Here is a 24,564-nt window from a genome sequence, read left to right as displayed (position 1 = left end):
TGTATATATAATATATAGGTGTATCTAAATATATATATATATATATATATGTGTGTGTATGTATACATATATATATATATATATATATATATGTATATATATATATGTATATATATTTATATATTTTTTAGTAAAAGCTTTATTTCGATATATTTGTCATATCATAAAAGCATTACAATACAGAAAATATATTAGAGATACAATACATTTTAGCATTTTGTTCGTCAGTTAAAAATATTCAAATTGACCATTCCTAAAATACAATAAATTGACAATAAGACAAACACAATGTGGTTTAAGGGAAACTCATTTGCAAAAAGAATTTGCTAACAGCATAAGGATAACAATATTGCCAATACAATTCATTTTAAGGGAGACACAGTTGCCTGGCGGATCTAATCCGCCAAGCCCAACCCAAAAATTTTGCCAAACAACAGGCAAACAAGGGACGGGCATCAGATCTTAAAATGCGTAAGGCCTCCAGGTGAGATCTAGTACCAAGATTCCTGCATAGAGGTTTCAGCCACATGCGGCGCGGGGCTGTATAGGCTGGGCACTCAAACATTGGGTGGGCAACTAACTCATGCCTATTGTCACAAAAAGGGCAATATGGTGTAGTTTGCAACGGTGGTTTCCAGCTTGCTGTTAGCAGCCCTAGTGGCAATAAACCCTACCCTAAATTTGAAATATAATGTCCTGTCCCATGATTTATGGATCGTATCTAGGTATGGTTCTCTAGAGGGGAGCTCCTTGACCATCAGAAATTCTTTGGTGGATCTACATAATTTAGAATTACTGTTTCTCCCATTAGCCACCCAAGACCAATATAGCTCCTTTAGTGTCTGTTTGGGGGGGGGGGCAGTTCTATTAGCCCAGGCGTCTTCAAGGCCCAGGTCATAAAGAAGCCGCTTAACTTCTTTAAGCCAACGGACCTTGTGCCAGCCAGGTGTTACGAGGAGTTCCCTTAGGCCTTCAGCGTAACTGGACAATTCTGGTACCCTCCATATTCGTGCCCACAAGAGAAGGGGACGTAGCCCCGCCTGCTCACTTATTGGGCGTGTGCCCGCATCTAATAAGAGTGGAAGGGAGGGGTACTATGTGGTAGCCTCATGAGGTCTTTGTGGAATTTGTTTTCTAGTTGCCTCAGGAAGTCAACTTTCTGCACACCCCACAATTCAGACCCATACAGAGCTGCGCTCACCACCCTTGCCCTGTAGATGTCTAGTACAGCACCAATTGGTTTGAGGGACGAGGCACGTTGTTCCTTCAGCAAGGCCCCTGTTACCCTCTTGTGGGTCAGGAAGATCTTTTGGTGGTGGGCCTTCCAGTTCATGGAGTCATAGAGGCGGATACCTAAATAATCGAACTCTTTTACCCTTTCGAGTGGGACTGAGTCCAAGGTGGGTGGAATGACTGTTTTTCTTGGGGGGTTTAAGACCAGGAATTTAGTTTTACCTACATTAATAGCAAGACCCCTAGAATCACAGAATTTCTTAAAACTGGAGAGTAAGGATTGGAGGCCTGTTGGAGTTTTTGAGATCAGGAGGGTGTCGTATGCAAATAGGAGGGTAGGGATTTTTCTGCCAGCCAGGGAAGGAGCGTCTGCTGGATGTTTAAGCAGGTGCTCCACCACTCCATTAACATATAGTGAAAACAGAGTGGGGGCTAGCACACAACCCTGGCGGACACCCCTATTTACAGGGATACGTGGTGTTTTTTGGCCCTGATCTCCCCACCTGATCTGCGCAAAATTACTCTCGTGAAACTTGATAAGCATGCTAAGTAGGTAAGAGGGGATACCCAAACCCTCCAAGACACTCCACAACTGGACACGTGGGACCAGGTCAAAGGCAGTCCGTAAGTCTATGAATGCGAGGTACAGACTGCCCTTGCCCAATACGACCACTTTCCAGTATAACATTAATAAGCGGAATGTCTGTTCGATAGTCCCGTTCCGGATCTAAAACCAGCCTGGAAGTCTGACAGTACTTGGTTTTCTTCAGCCCACTGTAGGATCCTGCCTAAGAGTACCTTGCCAGCTATCTTCTGGGTGGAATCTAGCAAACTAATTGGGCGGTAGTTAGCGGGATCGTCTCGGCATCCTTTTTTAAAGATCGGGACGACCTCCGCGCCCCTCCAGGAGTCAGGCAGACATCCACCCATCAGGGCCACATACAGAAGTAGGGCAATAAGTTTGCTCCACACCTCCGGGTTGGCCCGTATTAAGTCACCTGGGATGCCATCAGGTCCTGCAGCCTTATTGGCAACCAGGCACTTAATTGCCCCTTCCACTTCCTTGGCGACAAAAAGGTGGTCCTCATTTATATACTCAACAGGCACTCGGTGTAACAGATCCGTCGTGGCATCTAAAGGACCCACTGGAACGGAGTAAAGCTTGGAAAAATGGGCAAACCACGCATCCCCTGTGATGTTACATGTCAGTAAGGAGTCAGCTGGTTTATCCCTGGCTCTCAACATTTCCCAAAAGGCCTTCGAGTCTTTCTTTGAGCTAGCCATCGTTAAGTCGTCCCAGAATTTGGTTTCGTAGGCAACCCTAGCCGTAGTTAAGACTTTTTTATAGTTTTTCCTAGCGAGGCTAATATGACCAGGAACCTTGGATTTCACTGCTAGTATCAATTCACAGGTAGGAGAATACCATTTAGCTCTATTCTTAGATGTAGCTCTATTCGTGGCCCTTGCTCTTCCCTGCGGGACAACAAACAGCTTACCTAGTGCTAAGGTTGTTTCTATAAAGACATTGGAGACATCAGAATTACTAAATTCCAATGAATCTAGCCTCATCTTCACCGTAGCCATTATGGACTTTGCTTGGGCCATCCTTCCCTCATCCGCGGCAACTTTATTCCATTTTAACCGCCTACCACAGTTCGAAGGGACTAGTTCGTGGGACGATTTCCATGTGTGTGGTGACGGAGTTGGGATCATGCCTTGCCATGGGGGAGTGAGGGTCAGGGCTAGTGGGTTGTGGTCACTGTCAGAAGTCGATAGGACCTCCATATCTTGAAGATATGCCCAGAGCTTGTGGTTCAACAATATATAATCAATTCGTGAAGTGTGCCCCACCCTATTGTAAGTGTGTACTCCCCTGGTATCTACCATTAGTAGCTCTAAGGTCATATTCCATACAGAGGGCATTAATGTCTATAGCACTCTGGGTCCATTTTTTAATCGGGTTTAGAGAGAGCAAGGGGATCCCTCTCCTGACATCATCCTCCCAGATATCTAATATGTCCTCACTGGCTAATGATTCGAAACAACAATTAAAGTCTCCCGCCAGTATAACGAGGGAGTCTGTATTACAGGATCCGAGCTCCTCCTCAATTCTTGTTGAAGATAACATAGAGACGCCACCCCTTGCCCCCCTTAAGTAGAGATTAAACACTTCTAGCTTTTTCCCCCCTTGGCATTGGAATGATAATCTCTGCAGATCGGGTGATTTTGTGGGTATATGCCTTGCGGTTAGCCCCAGAGCTATGCTAACCCAGATCAAAAGGCCGCCCGAAGGGCGACCTTTGCTGCCAGATGCTTGGGATGCAGGCACAAAATAGGTTGTATAACCTACCCTGTGTCGAGGTTCCAGGGACCAGGTTTCTTGCAATAGACAAATCCCAAAGGATTCCACAAGCGAATTCCATTCGGGAGTGTCGATGTTACGTGCAAGTCCTGCTACGTTCCAACTAAGGAGCCTCAATGGTGGATTTCCTGCAACACTTAGCCCAAGTGTGTGGGCAAGTGCAGGGGGGGCAGGAACAGAGCTAGACCTTCTTGGCCCATGTAGCAACACTGTAGCCTCAGCAGCAGCCCCAAAGGAAGTTAGGGTGTCCTCCTCCTTGGTGGGGTCGGATACCCAGGTGTCATGGGTACTAACAACATTGGTCCTTTTACTGGTACGCGGGGCCAATAGGTGCGGTGTTAAGGGGGTCAGCGGGAGAGTAGCTGTAACATGCGCTGTTTCATGAGCTGTTTTGGTGTTGAGATTTTCCATCACTCCCCTTCCTTTTGAAGCATAGACAGATGGTTGGCCAGAGAGATAAGAACTATTTCCAACAGGTTTAATCACCAAAGGTAAAGGGTCAGGAACCACAGGAGGCAAAAAGACCTTGGCAAGAGGTAAAGAACCAGCAGGCATGGGAAGTCAATCTACCTCTTCCAGGCAACCGAACCTATTGGATGTTGGTGCCCCAAGCCACCTTCTGTGAGGGACTTCCCATTTGCCTCTTGCCCCTCCACGGGCCTGGTGGCGTGCCGATGACCATTCCCCCCCATAGTTTTGGTTAGGACGTGGGGGTAAAAGAATGTTAAAGGCCTAGCTACAATGGCTGAGTCTTCCCCATAAGTAGTCCATGAACATATGTGGTGAGCCGTGTGTGGGTCCGCAAAGGTCACTACATACATACATTTACAACTATGCAGTCACCTGGACTGGACTTCCGAGAAGGACCTACCCAGGGAACTCTACGCACCATTAGGATTCTACTTCTCGTTCCGTTTGGGATCGGTCTATTTACATTCAGCCAGTGGATAACCTTATTCTTCAGGGACCAGTGATTTTCTTGATGGTCATTCTCAATTTCCGGTACACCTGTCAATACCGCCACATATGGCTTTGCATCTGGGGGGAGATCTATGTAACCCCCACGAAAATTACTTCTATTTTGTGGGCCCTGGGGGGTTGTGGAATGAGCCTTATTGGCATTCGGCCTCGGGCAGTTCATGCTTTGTGGTGTATAGTAGGTTGTGAAATAGGGAGCTTCGATAACTTAGGGGGGGGTTAGGGGCTTTGTGATCATAGCCCTTTGAGCGTGGTTTGGGTATAGACCTAATTAAGGGTGGTGCTGGAGGGGTAGTGTTGGATATTGGTGGAGCTGGGTTGCCATCTAGAATACCATTGTTCTCCTGACCTCGTAAACTAAGAGTTGCTAGGGCTAGAATACTCTTTTCCACCTCTAAGAGATGGTTCTCAATACGAGAAAGTCTTAGGTCGAGGGGAGATAGGAGCTTTTTTAGGGTTTCCCAAACTATTTTTATAAAATCCACGTCCTTTCCTTCCTTCTTGTCTAATTGTGTCCCAATGTCCTCTACTGTTGCGTTTTCCTTTGGAAAAATCCAAGGTTGCGCCATCCTCATCTTGTCTTGGAGGCATCTGTAGAAGAGAAGCAGTGCCACCTTCAGCGCTAATCACAGGAAGATTGCTAACATTAAGTTGGTGGGCCCTAGCAACTTTAGCCTTCTTGCGTGAGTAGGCAGACCTTGTGGTGCGTTTTCTTTTATGTGATGTGCCTTTGGTGTTAATGCATGGGGAAATATCATGTCTCTCCGTGATCAGCGGTGTATTGACATTCAATTGACCGTGGTCTGGTTCAGAAATAACCACGGGTGGGATCTGACTGGCGAGCTGGTGAGGGGAACACGGGGTTGGTATTAACACAGGGGGCGTAGCTAAAGTGTGATGGACATCAACATGCGTTATAATGCACCGCGGATTAGCCAATCGCTCCGGGGTTATGGCGGACGCTATGTGGCCCAGAGATGATTTTTTGGACTTAGCAATGTCCTGGGACAATCTTCTAGCAGCCTCTAGATCTAGGGAAACACGTTTTTGCATTTTAGTAATTTCCTTGTCTATAGCAATGTTTGTCCTCGTGATAAAATCGTCAAGGGTCCCATTTTGCTTCAAGCTCCCCTTGCCAGCCTTGCTGCGGCTTGCCCGTGTGCACATTTCCTACAAGGCTATACAAAACAGTTGCATCAAAAAACAGCAGATAAATGATACCAGAGGCCCAAGGGAGGGCGAAAGGGGTGGGGCCCAGCCCAGACTCTTCAGACCTCGAACGGCCTCAAACGGCCCGCTCTTTGCCCGGTCTTCGCCCCGGGCGCTACCGCGCAGCGGTGACTCCGAACTGTGAAATAGGACTAGGGCAGGGCAGGGGGCGTGACCGGCAGGGAGAGCGGCCGCAGGTGTGACACGCAGGGACTCCTGGGCAATGGAGTCCCTGCTAGGCTGCTCGCAGCCCTGCCGGTGCGAACAGAGACAGGAATGTTCAGCTCCCTTCCCCAAAGCCCCACAGAGTCTTGAGGACGCAGCGGGACCCGCGCAGCGGGTCCGGCAAGGCGTTGTGAAGTCACTCGGTCCCAAGAGGATCCAACGACGGCAGACAGCAACAGGAGGTACGAGCCTCCACGCAGTTCTCAGGCAGACCACTGGACAAGGTTTCCCACTGGCTGTTAGAAGCTGAGCAGCTTTATCCTGGTCGCGGGGCGTGACCGGCAGGGAGAGCGGCCGCAGGTGTGACACGCAGGGACTCCTGGGCAATTGAGTCCCTGCTAGGCTGCTCGCAGCCCTGCCGGTGCGAACAGAGACAGGAATGTTCGGCTCCCTTCCCCAAAGCCCCACAGAGTCTTGAGGACGCAGCGGGACCCGCGCAGCGGGTCCGGCAAGGCGTTGTGAAGTCACTCGGTCCCAAGAGGATCCAACGACGGCAGACAGCAACAGGAGGTACGAGCCTCCACGCAGTTCTCAGGCATACCACTGGACAAGGTTTCCCGCTGGCTGTTAGAAGCTGAGCAGCTTTATCCTGGTCGGGGGGCGTGACCGGCAGGGAGAGCGGCCGCAGGTGTGACACGCAGGGACTCCTGGGCAATTGAGTCCCTGCTAGGCTGCTCGCAGCCCTGCCGGTGCGAACAGAGACAGGAATGTTCGGCTCCCTTCCCCAAAGCCCCACAAAGTCTTGAGGATGCAGCGGGACCCGCGCAGCGGGTCCGGCAAGGCGTTGTGAAGTCACTCGGTCCCAAGAGGATCCAACGACGGCAGACAGCAACAGGAGGTGCGAGCCTCCACGCAGTTCTCAGGCAGACCACTGGACAAGGTTTACCGCTGGCTGTTAGAAGCTGAGCAGCTTTATCCTGGTCGGGGGCTTGACTGGCAGGGAGAGCGGCCGCAGGTGTGACAGGCAGGGACTCCTGGGCAATTGAGTCCCTGCTAGGCTGCTCGCAGCCCTGCCGGTGCGAACAGAGACAGGAATGTTCGGCTCCCTTCCCCAAAGCCCCACAGAGTCTTGAGGACGCAGCGGGACCCGCGAAGCGGGTCCGGCAAGGCGTTGTGAAGTCACTCGGTCCCAAGAGGATCCAACGACGGCACACAGCAACAGGAGGTACGAGCCTCCACGCCGTTTCTCAGGCAGGCCACTGGACAAGGTTTCCCTTATATACATATTCCTGTACGTCGCTCCTTTCTCTACTGGAGCGTGGAGTGAGGCGCACACAAGGAGGTAATTTTCAAATATTTTATTCCACAGAAAAATGGCCCGACAGACGCGTTTCGGCTACACGCCTTTGTCAATGTCGGGGAAGTAGTGATTTCAAACATATTCCTTTACAAATAAAGTTCATTACGTGAAAAAAAAGAGCAAAAATGTGCGCTGTTGCAATTCATTGAAACCGATGAGGGACAGTTAGGTCAAGCTTTCCTCGTGTGATTCTGGGGGCCATTTTGTAAGGTGTAGGGAGTTCAATGTAATCCAATATTACTCCACATTCAATCCATGATTATACATACATATGTACAAGTATATACAGCTATTTACACATGAAACCCACTTAAAGGTCTGTGCTGTGGGTGGCCCGCCCATACTTTGCACGGGGGTGTGGAATTTATTAAAATATCTACTTGTCCATGGGGCAAGTTGCTTCATAAATCTACTTGTCCTGTAACAAAATCCACTTGTCCCTTTAGGGCCATGTGGTTCGGTGACGGAGTGTGGCAGCAATCTCATTGTATGGGAGCTCTTGTATAGCCTCTCTGATTGTGCCAGGGCTCATGCAGATGTGGTTTTTGAATGCTAGCAATCCCTTTGTGTTGCCGTGTTTCTGCGGATCTGAATGCTGGGACTGGGGGTAGTGGTGAGCGGTGGTTTCAGGGTTGGAATGCCCTTTGGGTCTGTGCAGATCTACGGACTTGCCTGTTTTAGGGGTTTTCAACAACTCTTCTCTAATCTTTTCCCATGCTGAGAAGTGTTGGAGATTTGCTTCTGACAGTGGCGGACGTAGACCTTCTTCCAGAGTTGGGAGAAGAGTGGTTGATGAGAGGGTAACCTTCAAACACTCACGTTTTCGCATGAGCAAATCTACACATGCAGATTTGCTCATGATAAACTGCAGTTCACAGACATTTTCCGGGAGTGCATTTCTTGCCCTACTTCTGTAGATTCTTGTGAATTCACAAAAGCCATATAGCTGCACTTAATGCAAGGACATATACCAGGGGTGCACTTTTGAGACTTTATTTAGTAATAGGGCCACTAGTTTGGTCTGGCGTTGACCACAACCTTTTGTCTTCGTTAAAATTCTCTCCCCCTCTCTCCGTATCGGCTGGCTTCGCTGTGGGTGGCAGTGTTTGGCTCTTTCATGGGGAGTATGTTGGCACACAGAGTGGTTTTGTTCAGTGGCAGTAACTGGTGTGGCAGTGTGTGCTTTTTTCAGACCAATTTTTTTTGTTGCTTTTGCCAATGTTTGTTATAATGGTGAGGGCCTGGCAGCTCTCACATCAAGAAGGCTTTACAGAAACCATGCCAAAACAAGTCACGTTTTGGCAAAACTAGAGGGCTGACCACTAATTTCATACCTACTGGCTTTGCCAGTGCTTGTTTACTTTTATGTTTCTCCTGATCTTATTGAAACTGGTTACACTGATTTTCCAATATGAGTGTTTTTGCGAAATACTAGCATGCATCAACACATTTTACTAAAAGATGCTGCAAAGAAACGGTACCTGAAATTTCACAGTAGTTTAGCAAAATGTTTTTTTTCCTACTTTCATTTTTGTTAGGAACATTTTATATTGAAAGCAAAGAGTCATTAATCTTGCTCTCAAGCTTCTGCAAATATTTGCATCTAATCAGAGAGCATTCTGGGTGCATTATGCATAGCCTCATATTACTAAACTTTGAAACCGTGAGTACACATTTTTATACTGTAACCACTGTCAGTAGTGCAGTCAGAACTTACATTTACTTAGAGCACTCACCCTAATAATAAAGGATTTCAATTAATGAACCATGAATACAAGTTTGAACAGCATTACCATAGGCAAACAAATAATAACTTTACTTCTGGCAGTGACCTTCCCTTGCCCTTAATGTGCTACTACAAACTGGCAGCCAAAGGGTTTGTGCTGCAGGGGGTTGGGCCTACTTGTCCCAAGGACAAAATACACATTAAAACTTATTGCCCTTGACCCCAAACAATATGTCCTGGGTGTCGGGCTATAGGAATTCCACATCCCTGTTTGCAACATACCCCAATTCGGATTTTGACATGCATAGTGAGCCACAGTATTCCGGGAATTACAATCCATGTTTACTCTTCGAGCCCTGAATGGGCATCCATCCTGACCACTGTATACACGGCAAGGCAAACCTTCCTTACTCAAAGTTGGCAGCGCATGTGTCTCTGCTCCTCTAATCCTGGTTGCCCCTCTTTGTTACGTCAGACTTTTAAGTGTCCCTGTTTCTCGGTGTGTGGTAGCTCGCTTTTCTAGGTGTACTCAAGTGACCTGGTGTCTTCTCTCCTTATCTTTCATTATTCTGAAAGCTCCTGTCCAGTCTCATCTTATGTGTGCCCAAAGTTCTTCCTCATTGTTAAGTCCAGTGGGACTTTTTGACTGCATCTCTATTATGTACCTGGACTCGAGTTGCCGTAACTTTCTTACCCTGTCACCCCCTCTCTCATCTTTCGGGATGCAGTCCAAACAAAAGTACTTTAAGAGTTTAGAATTCGATTTATGAAATTCTTGGAAGTGGCGTGCCACAGGATATACCATATCACGATTAGTTATGGCTCTCATATGCTCGAGCCCCCTCTTTTTTGCTGGGTGTATCCTGCTCCCAATGTAGTTAAGTCCACAGGGACATGTCAGGCAGTAGACTTCAAAATCCGTGATGCAGTTCATGAGTTTATTAATTTTTGGTTTTCTTGCCAGGAATGCTAAACTCCTTTACTTTCTGCCCATTCCTGCATGCTTTACAATTCATGCATGGAAAATACCCTATGACTACATCTTTCCTTTTCGGGTTTTTCAAAAAGTGACTCCTCACCAGATGGGTGCTGAGTGTGGGCCCTCTTCTGTATGTCATCAGTGGTGCTTCTGGTAGGTCATTTCCTATGATGTTATCTAGTCTGAGAACTCTCCATATATATATATATATAGTCATAAAAAAAAAGGTTAAAGTAATGTTGGCCACAGGACCTTATGTTTTTTAAAGGAGAGTGGTCCACATGCTCCTGCTTATATCTCGGCCTGGCGTGCAGAGGACCTTTTGGAATCGATACAATTCCAGCGTACATGCAGGGAGACAAACAAGACAAATGATGTGCACATGGGGATTGGATGCTTTACAGGCGGCGTGACACTGTTTTTTTTTTGCCGCCAATAAAGCATTCAGTCCCCGCTGTTAATTGCCTCTCCTGGTCACTGCAACCAGTAGGAGGCCCACTGAGCTAGCACCCAACCTATATGGAGGCCAGGCAGTGATGTATAGCGTTGAAGAATGCCATCAAATCAAGTCGTGCCAGGAGGCCCTCTGCGGTACAAATAGGATAATATTGATTATTAGTATAGCACCGCTGTATTTGGTGCCGTAAGCAAAATGACATGTTGCCATGTGTGTGCTACCTTTCAGCTAACTATGGCACCTTTTGTGAAGCTGTTACAACCTGGGGTTCTCTTGAGGCATGCAGTAGTGTGGCGTTAAGGCAGTACCCGTAGTGCCCTTCATGTAGCACTGAACTCCTTAGATCACCTTTAAGCGCTGAGTTGACGTTACTCATCTAATTCTTTTACATGTCCGCAGTTTCTGTCCCTTGCTCATGGTGAAATCCAGATCATTTTTAGTCAACCGAATTATGCGTTGGTGTAAACCCAGCAGCGCTCCAGCTGCCTCTAGGCACTAGACGTCACACCCCAAGAAGCTGCCAGGAACCCATGAATATTTCCTGCACATCATCTTCCAATTAGCCATGTATTGGGGAATACTGGCGTGCAGATGCGCAAAGCATGAGTGCATCTACCTTTATTCATTCATTCATCTAATCCTCTGTCCATGTTTCCAGCTACCCCTCTTTTCACCTATCCACATAGCTATCCATGAGATCCCATTCATCATTCATTGATTCATCAATCTGTGTGTCCGTCCATTCAAACACGCATTCATACACCAACCTAGCCGCCGTCCAAAAACCTATCTATCTATCCATCCACTCACCAGTATATCAATGCATCCATCTCCTCCACTCAACCCCACCCCAGACTCAGATGTTATGTGTGTAGAGCAGTTTTTCCTGTCTTCTATGCGCGCTGACAGTTGGATATGAGGGGAAGCAGGTAGGGACTATGGCTGGGATGTGGGACTCAGATGGTTTGGATCAGCAGAGCCCAGGAGCGTGGGCTCAGGGTGCCAGCCCCGCAGAGGTCAGGGTGTGGGTTTGCGGTAGCAGCCCAGCAGAGCCCAGGGTTGTGGGTTCAGGGGTGCCAGCCGAGGAGTTTGGGCTCAGGGTGTCACTGTCAGCCCAGCAGCATCCAGGGTCAGAAGTGTGGGTTCAGGGTGTCAGCCCAGGAGTGTGGGTTCCAGGTGTCATCCCAGCAGAGTCCAAGGCCAGGGGTGTGGGCACAGGGTGGCAGCCCAGCAGAGCCCACTGGTGGGTGTTTAGGGTTCCAGCCTAGCAGAGCTCAGGGCAGGAGTGTGGGTTCAGGGTGTCAGCAAAGGTCAGGCCGGGAGTGTGGGGTTAGGGTGTCAGCAGAGCCCAGGAGCGTGGTGGGCTCAGGGTGTCAGCCCAGCGCCGGGGTTGCTAGCCAGCTCCACACGCACACAGCCTGGGGAGGCTCGGGGTCCAGTGCCAGTGGGGCACTGCCAGGATGTCTTTTCATTTAAATGACTGCCAGCTGAAAGCGCTGCACGCGGCTGCCGTTCACCATTGGCCCAGAGGCTCTAAGCAGTAAATGACCGGCTGATCCCTATCTGCCACTTTTACACTTCCTGCAGCTTCCAGAGGAGGGGGTTGGGGCTGAGGGGCAGGAGGGGGCTCAGGGGTGAGTGGAGGGAAGCACTTGCAAGAACTGAGAGAGGAGCAGAGCGGGAAGAGATAGAGAAGGAGAGAAGGGGAGGGACGAGGGGAGAATTGCAGTGGGGACAGCGAGAGCGTAAGTGAGAGGATGTGAGAGGGTAAAGTAATAAGAGGGAGAGAGAACAGACAGAGAGAGGGCGAGAAAGAGAGAAGAAGCACAATAGAGGCTGGAGAGAGGTAAGAGAGGTGAGCGGGGCCAACGGCAGAGCGAGGGAGACGGCTAGGAAGAGGGGTGATGGACAGTGAAAGAGGGATAGGGAGAGTGAAGGGAGAAGAGGTAAAGTGAGAGAGAGAGGGGTGAAGGACAGGGAGAGAGGGAGAGGGAGTGTGAAGGGATAGGATATAAAGTGAGAGATAGGGATGGAGGACAAGGGAAGAACAGGGAGTGTGAAGAGATTAGATTATAGAATGCGATGTTTAGAATTATAGAATGGTATATATGCCATTATCATTGTGTGAGGTAGGGCAGAATGTTACAGATGACAGTTTCAATCGCCTGTCAGCTGAAGTAGTGGTGTTGGCCTTCACTTGAAGAATACTAGTAATAAAAAAGAAACTACTGGAATTAATGGTGTATGGATGTTCATAATAGGGGACATGCCTAGTGATGCTCCACAGGAACAAGCATAGAAAATGCAATAGGTCTTGCCTTTAATTAAGTTAAAACCATTTGCTTTGCTAATGGTATTGTATAGCAAAGCAGCCCTATTGCATTTTCAATGCTAGTTCTAAAGGGGAGGGGAGCCATGTGGCCTCTTCCAGCCCCGGGGACACCATCCCCAGGATCTATACTATTAAAGTGTGTGCCCTGGTCCCCACCTAGGGCACCCACCACATACTTGTAGGGGCCAAGGGGGGGAACTCCCTGCATGTATCATAAGCTACTAATGCTGCTCCCTCTGGGCGGTACAAAAGGGGGTGGTGATGGACGGAGCATCTGAATCAATCAAACACTCACACCCAGTCAAAAGATCTGGGTTTAATCCATCACCGTTCTTTAGCCCACTCTGCCACCCCAGTTCAGACATGGCTATATGAAAATCAGTATGATTCTGTGCCTCATGGGAACAGTCCAGCCCGAACGGATATTATGTTAAATCTGTGTTTGCACTTGTCTTTTAGATTTGGAAGACGGGGAGATAACAATACATTACTAACATCTATCCAGCCTGTCCAATTTTAAGTTTTTCACTACTCACTTTTCATTCACTTCTTACACTGCTTTTTCAGTAGGCACATTAACACTGACTATTTCTAAATAACCTCCCTTTACTGACACATTTCTTTTACATTCACAAACGGTCATGGTAACATCTGACCGGTCGGTTTGTTTTTGTTATGCCTCCTGGGCAAGGAGTACCCAAATGATGTGAAAGAGGGCAGTACAGTGTGGCTTCTGATGGGAATTTTTCCCTACGCCCTTGAGTCTTAACTCAATTACTATCACACCTAGTCCGCACTGTCTGTTCCCACTGTGTTATTCGTATGGTGTTGGGGTTGGGATCCACAGTTGAATGACAGATTTGCTTTGACCTCTAGGTACCCTTTGTGTGACGAGGTATTTCAAGGGTGCCAGGGTGTCCAAAGGACACCCTGTTGCACCCCTGAAAAGTGCATGTGTGCACATGTGGCACACATGCATGCCCTAAGGGCATTGATGTGTGCCACATGGCACATAAAAAAAGCAAGAAAGTGTTTTTTTAAAGGAATTCGGTAATTACCACCAACTTGAAGTTGGTGGTAATTACCGATTCCTAAAGGCCCAAAAGCACTCTTTTATGTGCTTTCTAAATTGCAGTTAAGGAATCGGTATTACTGATTCTTTAAATGCAAGGCCAATTAGGCATCGGTATTAAGGAATCGGTATTTACTGATTCCTTACATCACGAATGCCTAAATACCGGTCGGTAACGGTGAAATTTACCAAATTTCACCTTTACCAACCGGTATTTGGGCCACCTATATCGGGACCCTAGTCACTACATAACAAGCTTTACTGATGTGATGGCCTACCATAGGTTATGCTAGATTGTGGAAATCTTCTGATTTAAAGCAATATTTAGGTCAGGATCCCCTGATAGCCAGAAACCGGTCCTAGGATGCTTGATTCCGGTCCAGAGAAGATATGGCTTGGCAGTTCGGGCTGGACTATTCCCATGAGGCACAGGGTCAAGGCTGATTTGCATATCGCCATGTCTGAACTGGGGTGGTGAGATTAGCAAAAAAACGATGGATTTAGGCCCAGATCTCTGTACTGGGGTGAATGTATGACATTGTTCTGCATTCGGTCCATCAACTGTTGTTTTTGCATTTGTCACCCCGAGTGGGACGGGTATGCTCAGACGTGAGTCCCGTGCTCTCCACGCCACTGGAGTCAAGCTATCCTGGATGAAGACGACTGATAGCCAGAAACCGGTCCTAGGATGCTTGATTCCGGTCCAGGGAAGATATGGCTTGGCAGTTCGGGCTGGACTGTTCCCATAAGGCACAGGGTCAAGGCTGATTTGCATATGGCCATGTCTGAACTGGGGTGGTGTGGTGAGCAAAAAAACGATGGATTTAGGCCAAGATCTCTGTACTGGGGTGAATTTATGACAATGTTCTGCATTCTGTCCATCAACTGTTGTTTTTGCATTTGTCACCCCGAGTGGGATGGGTATGCTCAGACGTGAATCCTGTGCTCTCCACGCTACTGAAGTCAAGCTGTCCTGGCTGAAGACGGCTGATAGCCAGAAACCGGTCCTAGGATGCTTGATACCGGTCCAGGGAAGATATGGCTTGGCAGTTCGGGCTGGACTGTTCCCATGAGGCACAGGGTCGAGGCTGATTTGCATATGGCCATGTCTGAACTGGGGTGGTTTGGTGAGCAAAGAAATTATGGATTTAGGCTCAGATCTCTGTGCTGGGGTGAATGTATGACATTGTTCTGCATTCTGTCCATCAACTGTTGTTTTTGCATTTGTCACCCGAGTGGGACGGGTATGCTCAGACGTGAGTCCCATGCTCTCCACACCACTGGAGTCAAGCTATCCTGGCTCAGGATGGCCGATAGCCAGAAACGGGTCCTAGGATGCTTGATTCCGGTCCAGGGAAGATATGGCTTGGCAGTTCGGGCTGGACTGTTCCCATGAGGCACAGGGTCAAGGCTGATTTGCATATGACCATGTCTGAACTGGGGTGGTGTGGTGAGCAAAGAAATTATGGATTTAGGCTCAGATCTCTGTGCTGGGGTGAATATATGACATTGTTCTGCATTCTGTCCATCAACTATTGTTTTTGCATTTGTCCCCCCGAGTGGGACGGGTATGCTCAGACGTGAGTCCCATGCTCTGCATGCCACTGGAGTCAAGCTATCCTGGCTGAAGACGGCTGATAGCCAGAAACGGGTCCTAGGATGCTTGATTCCGGTCCAGGGAAGATATGGCTTGGTAGTTCGGGCTGGACTGTTCCCATGAGGCACGGGGTCAAGGCTGATTTGCATATGGCCATGTCTGAACTGGGGCGGTGTGGAGTGCAAAAAAACGATGGATTTAGGCCCAGATCTCTGTACTGGGGTGAATGTATGACATTGTTCTGCATTCTGTCCATCAACTGTTGGTTTTGCATTTGTCACCCCGAGTGGGACGGGTATGCTCAGACGTGAGTCCCATGCTCTCCACGCCACTGGAGTCAAGCTATCCTGGCTGAGGATGGCTGATCGCCAGAAACGGGTCCTAGAATGCTTGATTCCGGTCCAGGGAAGATATGGCTTGGCAGTTCAGGCTGGACTGTTCCCATGAGGCACAGGGTCAAGGCTGATTTACATATGGCCATGTCTGAACTGTGGTGGTGTGGTGAGCAAAAAAAATATGGATTTAGGCCCAGATCTCTGTACTGGGGTGAATGTATGACATTGTTCTGTATTCTGTCCATCAACTGTTGTTTTTGCAGGATCCCCTTCCGTGTAAATCCACCTAATAAAATGATGTTTAAGCAAACAGCACCAGTGCCCAGTTATGTCCCATAATGGTCTGATTTGAGTACGATTTTCAAGATATCTTCATGACACATATATTCAACTAAAATTGAAGTAGTTTGCATAGTCAGCGATTAACATGGCATTTGTTGCATTGCTCTTACTGTACTAGCGCAACATTGAGCACTTCTACATTGGAGTTTATTGAAATTACACTTACTTTTGATGTTCCAGTTCAATAATGGCTGGATTCTTTGACAGACATAACCAGGTTTACTTTAGCTATTAAAAATGGTTTTATCTACATATCTTTTCACAAACATTTTCGAGAAAACTTTCAAACCTCAGCTAGGAATCATAAATACCACTTGTGCAGCACAATATTGTCCCAGAGCAATTACATTACATTTTACAAATACTGGCAAAAATAAAACTTCAAGAAGAGAAGACTTTGGAAAGATGGCACCTGGTTTGCGATAAGTGAATAAAACATGTCATATTTCCTCGTATGTGTACTATATGTGATGGTGGAAGAGCATGTCATGCATTTGATGAGATGCAGACTAGCACCATTTTATTAATGGGTTGCCATCATTATTCATAAGGTAACATCATCCTACCGTGCTTCATAAGGTAACATCATCCTACCGTGCTCAGCAGCTTTGTGTTCTTTGTCCTGTGAAGCATGTTTCCTGTTGTCCAGCTGAACACCGAAGGCACTACCCAGTGAAGTAGAGGTCTTTGGGTACGAGACTTCCATCACATTGATATGGCAGTTGGTTGGACAAAAGTCACTGCTATGAAGTGGGGAGATCTTCGATTTTGCTTGTTTAAATGTGGGCCAAGCTCTATTTTTCAACACTCTAGAAAACTGGTAAGGAAAAATAACAGGTTCTTATATTTAAGATATTTTTGATTCACAGGGCTACATAGTTTCATATAGCAGGACCAATTTTATGGAGCACCAGTAGTAATCTCATGCATGCCACCTTGGCAAACAAATCACCCACTCTTCCCCAGACTATTGCCTTTTTGTGCTGCTGGTGCTCACTGGCTTCACATGCCATATACATAAAAAAATATTTATGTTTATTTTCTTTGTTGCATTTCCTAACACAAAATCATTACTTCATATGCACTGTTGGTTGATACATCATGTTATAAATCTAGCCTGCAGTAATTTTCCTGCTGGCACTCACTTAGAACTGCATGTCTCTCCTTCTCTGACATGATTTTACTGGAACTATAATTATAACTAATTCTAGTGGTAGAACAAAATGTGTGGTACAGTCAATCAATCAATCAATCAATCAGGGGAATTATAAGCGTGCTACTCACCCGTGAGTGTCTCAAGGCATGGGGGGTGTGTGTGTGTGTGGGGGGGAGGGGGGGCGGGGTATGCAGCTCCGGTCAGTCGAAGAGCCAGGTTTTGAGGGTCTTCCTGAAGATGTGCAGGGTGGGGGCATGCCTGATGATGATCAGTAGCTCGTTCCAGGTTTTGGCTGCGATGTAGGAGATGGTTCTTCCACCCGTTCTTGCAGTGCAGATGCGTGGGGGTTCGGCGAAGTCAGTGGATCAGAGGTTCCTCTTGGGTGTGTGCAAGAAGATTCTGTTGTTGAGGTATTGGGGACCGGTGTTGTGGAGGCATTTGTAGGTGTGGGTAAGTATCTTGAAGGTTACTCTTTTCCCAGTGGGGAGCCAGTGGAGGTTGCGCAGGTGCTGGGTGATGTGTCACTGTCGAAGGATGCAGAGGACGAGCATGGCTGCGGTGTTCTGTGAGGTCTGGAGTTTGCGGAGTAGAGACTTGTTGATCCCGGCGTAGAGGGCGTTTCCGTAGTCCAGTCTGCTAGTTGTGAGTGAGTGGGTGACGGTTTTCCCTGATTCGGGGGGTTCCATTTGAAGGACTTTTGGAAGATACGGAGGGTGTTGTAACAGGTGAAGGCGATGGCATTGACCTGTTGGGTCATGGAGAGGGAGGAGTTGAGTATGATACTGACGTTTCAGGCATGGTCCGTGGGGGTGGGGCTGCGTGTTGTGGTACACCAGGGGTTGTCCCATGCAGAGGGCCTCTGTCTTCTCTGAGTTGAGCTTCAGGCAGCTGTTGCTCATCCAGAATGCTACATCTTTCATTCCTTCCTGGAAGTGGAGTCTGGTGGTGACGGGGTCCTTGGTGAGGGAGAGGATGAGCTGGGTGTTGTCGGCGTAGGATACTATGCTGAGTCCGTGCTGTCTGACGATGGTGGCAAGGGGGGCCATGTAGATATTGAAGAGCGTGGTGCTGAACGTTGATCCATGGGGTGCTCCGCAGTAGATTTTTGTGGGTTTGGAGAGGAAAGGAGGAGGTCTGATTCTTTGGTTTCATCCAGCGAGAAAGGAGTGGAGCCATTCGAAGGGTGTTCCCTGAATGCCGGCTTCATGGAGTCTGGCGGTGAGTGTGTGGTGGGAAACGGTGTAGAAGGCTGCAGAGAGATCTTGTATGCTCAGGGCTGTGGTGTGTCCTTGGACGAGGAGGGTGCAGGTGTCATCTGTGGCAGCGAGTAGTGCGGTTTCTGAACTGTGGTTGTTGCGGGAACCAGATTGGGAGGGGGCGGGGATGGAGGTTTCTTCTATGAATTTCATTAGCTGGATGTTGACTGTCTTCTCTGTGACTTTGTTCACGAAAGGGAGGAGGGAGATGGGTTGGTAGTTTTTGAGGTCTGTGGGGTCTGCTAAAGGCTTCTTGAGAAGGGGTCTGACTTCTGTGCATTTCCAGTCGTTCGGGAAAGATGCCGGTTTCGAAGGTGGTGTTGATGGTGCATTGTAGTTCTGGAGCAATGGCGGCTCTGTGGTAGATGTGCAGGGGGCAGGGGTCCGTGGGGGCTCATGAGTGGATGCCTTTCATGGTTGTTGCGGTGTCTTCAGAGGTGATTGGGGTCCAGGATAAGATGGTGGGTTGGCTGGAGTTGCTGAAGGAGGGAGTGGTTTCGGAGTCAGGTGGCTGGCTGTTGAAGTTGTCGTAGAGGCCCTTGATCTTCAGTTGGAAGTAGGAGCCGAGCTTGTTGCAGAGGTCCTGCTCAGGGTGATGTCCGTGGTTTCATTGGGGGGTTTGGTGAATTCCTGGATGATGCTGAATAGTTCCTTGGAGTTGCTAGAGTTGTCGAGGATCTTGGTCTGGCTGAAGGTCCTTTTGGTGGATCTGATGCGTTGGTGGTATTCTGTCACTGCGTTCTTGTAGGTGGTGTGGTCTTTTGAGGATTTTCTGTTTCTCTACTTCTTCTTGAGGCATTTGCAGGGCCACCTGGATTCTTGGAGGTCGGCGGTGAACCAAGTGGCCTTCCTGGGACACTGCTTGTCCGGGTTACGTAGGGGTGCAAGCTCGTGTGCGCAGTTGGACATCCATCTGTGGAGTTCTTTGGCTGCGAGGTTGGCGTCGGTGGAGGTGGTGGGGGCATTGTGGTTGAGGGCAGAGTTGAGCTGTTCCTCTGTGATCTTGCTCCGGTTGCTTTGTGGAGGGCCGGGTGCAGGCTTTGGCGCCATTAGTTTGTCGATGTGGAAGCGTATGCAGTGGTGGTCCGAACATGGGGGTTGCATGGTGTGGCTGAAGTGGATGTTGATACCTCCTGCAAAGATGGGGTCAAGGGTGTGTCCTGCCTTGTGGGTGGGGTTGGTGATGAGTTGTTTCAGTCTGAGGTTGGCAAGATTGTCCAGGAGGGTGGCCGAGTTGGGGTCGCTGAAGTTGTCGAGGTGGAAGTTGAGGTCTCCGATGAGTATGTAGTCCATGGAGGGAATGGAGTGGGGTGCGATGAGGTCATCGATGGAGGTGGAGAACGCAGTTTGAGATCCGGGTGGTCTGTAGGCGAGGGTGCCTCTCAGGGTCGTTCTGTGACTGTTGCTTGAGCTAGAGGTTGTGAGTTGGAGGGAGCTCTTGTGTGCGATGGCAAGTCCCCCTCCTGGGCAGTTGGGGTGGTCCTTCCTCTCGATCTTGTATCCGTCTGGAATAGTGGGGGCAAAGTCCAGGGCAGAGGTGGAGTTGGTCCGGGTTTCTGTAAAGAAGGCAACATCTGGTGCGAGGGTGTCGAGGAGGTCCCAGTTCTCTATAGCATGCCTGTGCATGGAGCGCACGCTGAGGTGGATGCATCTCAGGGCTCCAGAGGGGTTGGTGTTCCGTGTTTGGGCAGTGGTCGTGGGGGTGTGGATGGTAGTGGAAGTTTGGTGGCAGTGGTGGTAGGAGAACTGGCCGTGGGTGATGCTCAGTGTGGACAGCTGGCAGTTGCTGTTCCTTCTTGGGTTGAGTGCGAGGAGGGTCGCTGGGTCTTAGCCGAGGAAGGTTGGAGATCCAGGGTCTCTGGAGCTGATCACTGTTGGGTCACAGATGGGCATAACGGGCATGCCTTTGGCAGGAAGCAGCCACTATTAAATAGGGAAGGGGGTAGGAGGTACAACTGGGAGGTGGGAATCGGCAAGGGGAGGGGTTGCAGGGGCAGCTGCGGGAAGGGAGCAGGAACGGGTGGAGAGACAGGCTGAAAAACAATAACAAGACAGGCACCAAATAAAGGGCAACAGTCACTCAGGTAAAAAAAAACTAACAAACACAGTAAGGCACAGCTCGGTGGCTCAAACCCCTACCTGCACCAGGCACTGCACCATCAGAAGAACAATGTGCAAGAGGGTCTTTCCACTCCCACAATTCTCCTTGCATTTCATTTCACAGCAAAAGTGTTATATCTTTAGTTCTTAACCTTTTCTTATTCAGTCTGCTCTTCGTTATATAATATGTATTAGTGTCTCGATTGTTTTACCCTGATTTCGCTAATTTACTTGTCAACTGCATTTTATACATGTTCTTCCATGTATGTATTACATTAGATATACTCTTCCAGTAAGGGTTGTGTCTTTTCATGACCAATGACAAATGAGCTCAGCTTAGGCATCTTTGATGGCTAGTAGATAGTGGATTCCACAACAACTCTGTATTCAAATAAATCACATTTTAATAAAACTCTGATGAGAGGTAGTCCAACTCTCTTCTCTCACTAAGACTCTAAATGTGGTAACTCTCTGACATTGTGGTCTTGATTCCTTCCGCTAAGCACCCTATTGGATTAGATTTTGAGTTGCACAGTGGAATCTTTTTGAAAGAATTTAAAATATAAAACGTCTGCATCATTTACTACAATTTCGAGGAATAAACCTGAAGAACAGCTTCTTCATTTCAGTACTACCTACTAAAATTCAACTATATTATATGATATCAATTCTGGTAACACCCTTTTCCTAGAAATGTCAGGTGAAGCATATAAAATATTATCTTACGTGGGGAAATATCTAGTACTTTCCACATTATCTCTTCCCACAGTGAGATTTCTAATCTCGCTCACTGAGCTCAAGTGTCTCTTCTTATTAGCTTTGAGATGACATGTGTTTGCATATGGCCTCAGGGTTATCACTTAAAAATGTGCTTCTCCATATGTAGACCTGTACAACTCACACCATTTTAACGCCATAGCAATTAATGCATAAAGTATGATAATGAAGAGGAACAATAATAATGAGAAAAATCACAGTTCATGCAACAGAGAACATCATGGTTCCCAATGCACAAAGGACAGAAAGGCACAGGTGTTCATTTACCCCATGATTAATGCAATTGCTTCATGTGTAATGTACAGCTATCCGCAGAGCGTATCACACATATACATAATGATGTGTGAATGTATCATTGCAGATCTTTCACTACTACTGTAAACGTATCTTTTTAAAACACTAATTGGGAATAATTCCTCCTGTCGAGACCAGGTTCAAGACCGACAAGAGTCCATTCATGGAAATGGCATTCCGAGAGCCCAAAAAACATAAACCACAGCACAGACTACATACAGAGATGGAAATTGTACAAAGCTGCAATGTCAAAATGTGGTACAACAAACCCTTCATTTATATGTAATACACATATCGTTAAAACATCACATCTAACAATTACTATAACAAATGCTCTTACAAGAACAGAAAGGTAGCTCATGACCTGTACTCACGTGCAGTGTTTCTCATACTAATGTTTTTGACTTAGAAAGTGTAAAAGCAGCATGAACCACAGCAGTTTTCCCAAAATTTCCCAAGTCAACAACTTGGGCCAGGCAACCCTGGTACTCCATGCTGCTGGAGATGGTGGTCAGTCCACACGAGAAGCCACCAACCAGCCCAACCTCCTCATTCAGCACCAGGGCCAACTCAAATACCAAGATCTCAGGCAGATCAACGTAGCAACCTGGACCTGAGGGCCTAGAGCTCGAATACCTTAAACTTCCAGGGGAGTGTATGTTAATCCTGCAGCAGTCATGCAAGCCCAATACTCACAGCTGTTAAGCATCCTGGGGGAAGAGATTCATCTCCTACTGCACCTCTAAAAACAGACATCAGAAAATGTATGTGCAGGACATTGGTATCCTCTGTTTTTGTGGAAAGCAGGCGTAGCAGGATTACATATAGCTGATGTCACAGCATACATGCAGAATAGAGAACACTCATCCCTCTTTAGGATCGCTGTCATAAAGGCCTTCATGGAGGTTCTCAAACGAGTTATACCTCCCAGAATGCTCCCTGTCCCAAAGTAAAATTTAAATGTAGTCCTCACTCTGCGCATGTGCCCACCTTTTGAGCCACTTCGTTCATGTGAACTGCAGTTTCTTTCCTGGAAAGTAGCATTCTTTGTGGCAATTACTTCCCTCAAAAACAGTAGTGAGTTGCAAACTCTATAGTTATAGAGGAAAGTAGTTTAGATTCATTAAGACAACAAACTCAAAATTTCTGCCTAAAATGGTCTTACCCTTTAACAGCAACCAAACCACTAATCTGCCCACCTTTTTCCTACAGCCAGATTCTGAAGAGGAAATGGCTTGACATAAACTTGACATCAACACGGCAATCATATATATTATCAATAGGCCCAAATCCTTTCAAACTCAAAACAGCTCTTTCAGTTATTTTCCAAAACCCATGTGGGACACTTCATCTTGAACACAGGCATTGCAAGAAAATTGGTTCCAAACTTGTGATGCCACAGCTAAGCGCATGCTACCCGTGCACTCCAGGGCACACTTGATGTGCAAGAAAGAGCCACTATGGCTTTCCTTGGTACCACACCTATATCAGATATACAAAAGGGTGCTCCCAGTTACACACATTAACTAAGTACTACTGTGTGGACACTCATGTTCATTAGAAGGCTTCAGTTGGCCAAATTGTATAAAGAACATTATTTCAAACATCTGCATCATGCACTAGCTAGCCTCCGCTTGGGAAGAAACCGCTTTACAATCTGTGCAAAGCATGTGTATCTACAGCCACCCATGCTATAAACCGAAAATGCTACCCTGTATCCATCTGTCACGTGTATTGCTGTAAATTCCCAAGCTGTTATCTTCCTCTACGGAAGCAGCCAACGATAGTAAATGTTAGGGATAGACGGCGAAAAATGTAATAGCGCTAAGCGCACTTTGCGATGTTTATTGCCGTTTGTAGTTAATATGCCCCTTTGGGTGGTAAGTGTTTATCTACTCAGGTAAGGAGCCTGCTCTATACATCCTGCCATATGTCTTCTCTGGTGGTAGCATCACCTTACATGGGTATCTGAGTGTCTTCCTCATAATACGTGTATTCATTTAACTGCCCTGCAAGTTATCCTGCTGGCTCATGGTGTATATATTCTTCTGCCATTTGTCCCGATTCTTCCCTTTTCTTTTACATCCTGATTTATTAGGTATCTTATAAGAGCTGAGTATGTTATCAAACATTTGGATTGAGACTGTAACCTCAGACTGCAGGCATTGCTTCCTCTTTCTGGCATTCAGACTATGGTCTTCTTAAGTATCATTGGTGACTCGTAATGACCATTTTATTTCTTTAAAGTGTCCCTGAAGTGCTGAATGTTCTCCATCCATGGATGGTCTTCTTCTCTCTCAATGTTGTTGCAAATTATTTTTCTCCCACAGAGTCTGTGCTCCCAAACTGAACTGTGGAAAAACAGAATCTAAAGATTGCACCTTTGGTGATAGGGCATTGTTGGCTTACACTCAACGTGATATAGTGGTTGCAGTGACTCCACCTATAATTGACACACACAAAGATAATTTTATTTACCTTTACATGAATCTTACCATTTGATGGGAGAATAATGCAGAGCATGTGAATCTACAAGAAATGAATGCTGCTAAATGGAATGTGGTGGGTTTCTAAGTGAGGGTTTGGTATTGCTGGGGAAAATATTCTGCACCCCTTAGCCGGTGTATGCAGAAAAAGGAAAATTGAGCAAAATGTTATCCATGTATTTTGAAATAACGAGTCAAATCAGCAATTTGTATGACCTTGTCTTTTACTACACAACATGATATGCTATCAAGTGTTAGTGCAAAATATCAGGGAAAACAGTGAACATCTTTGTCTTGGTCACCCTCCCAATAGTGAATGAGCCAGAAACAACTTGCACCATACAAGCC

At 47.3% G+C, this 24,564-nt stretch overlaps 1 protein-coding gene across 2 annotated transcripts in view; it reads right to left on the bottom strand.

Moving 5' to 3' along the window:
• PREX2 (phosphatidylinositol-3,4,5-trisphosphate dependent Rac exchange factor 2) overlaps positions 1-24,564 on the bottom strand; it is a 1,248,069-nt gene that overhangs the window by 592,981 nt on the left and 630,524 nt on the right. For both annotated transcript variants that reach the window (XM_086965847.1, XM_086965848.1), the window contains exon 24: positions 16,742-16,964. In XM_086965847.1, the coding sequence (XP_086821973.1) occupies positions 16,742-16,964 (223 nt within the window). The remainder of the gene's footprint in view (positions 1-16,741; positions 16,965-24,564) is intronic.

This window comes from Lissotriton vulgaris, chromosome 4_1 (genome assembly GCF_964263255.1).
Source record: "Lissotriton vulgaris chromosome 4_1, aLisVul1.2, whole genome shotgun sequence".
Classification (NCBI taxonomy): domain Eukaryota; kingdom Metazoa; phylum Chordata; class Amphibia; order Caudata; family Salamandridae; genus Lissotriton; species Lissotriton vulgaris.
The sequence above is the reverse complement of the archived record's forward strand: the minus strand, read 5'-3'. Positions and strand labels throughout refer to the sequence as shown.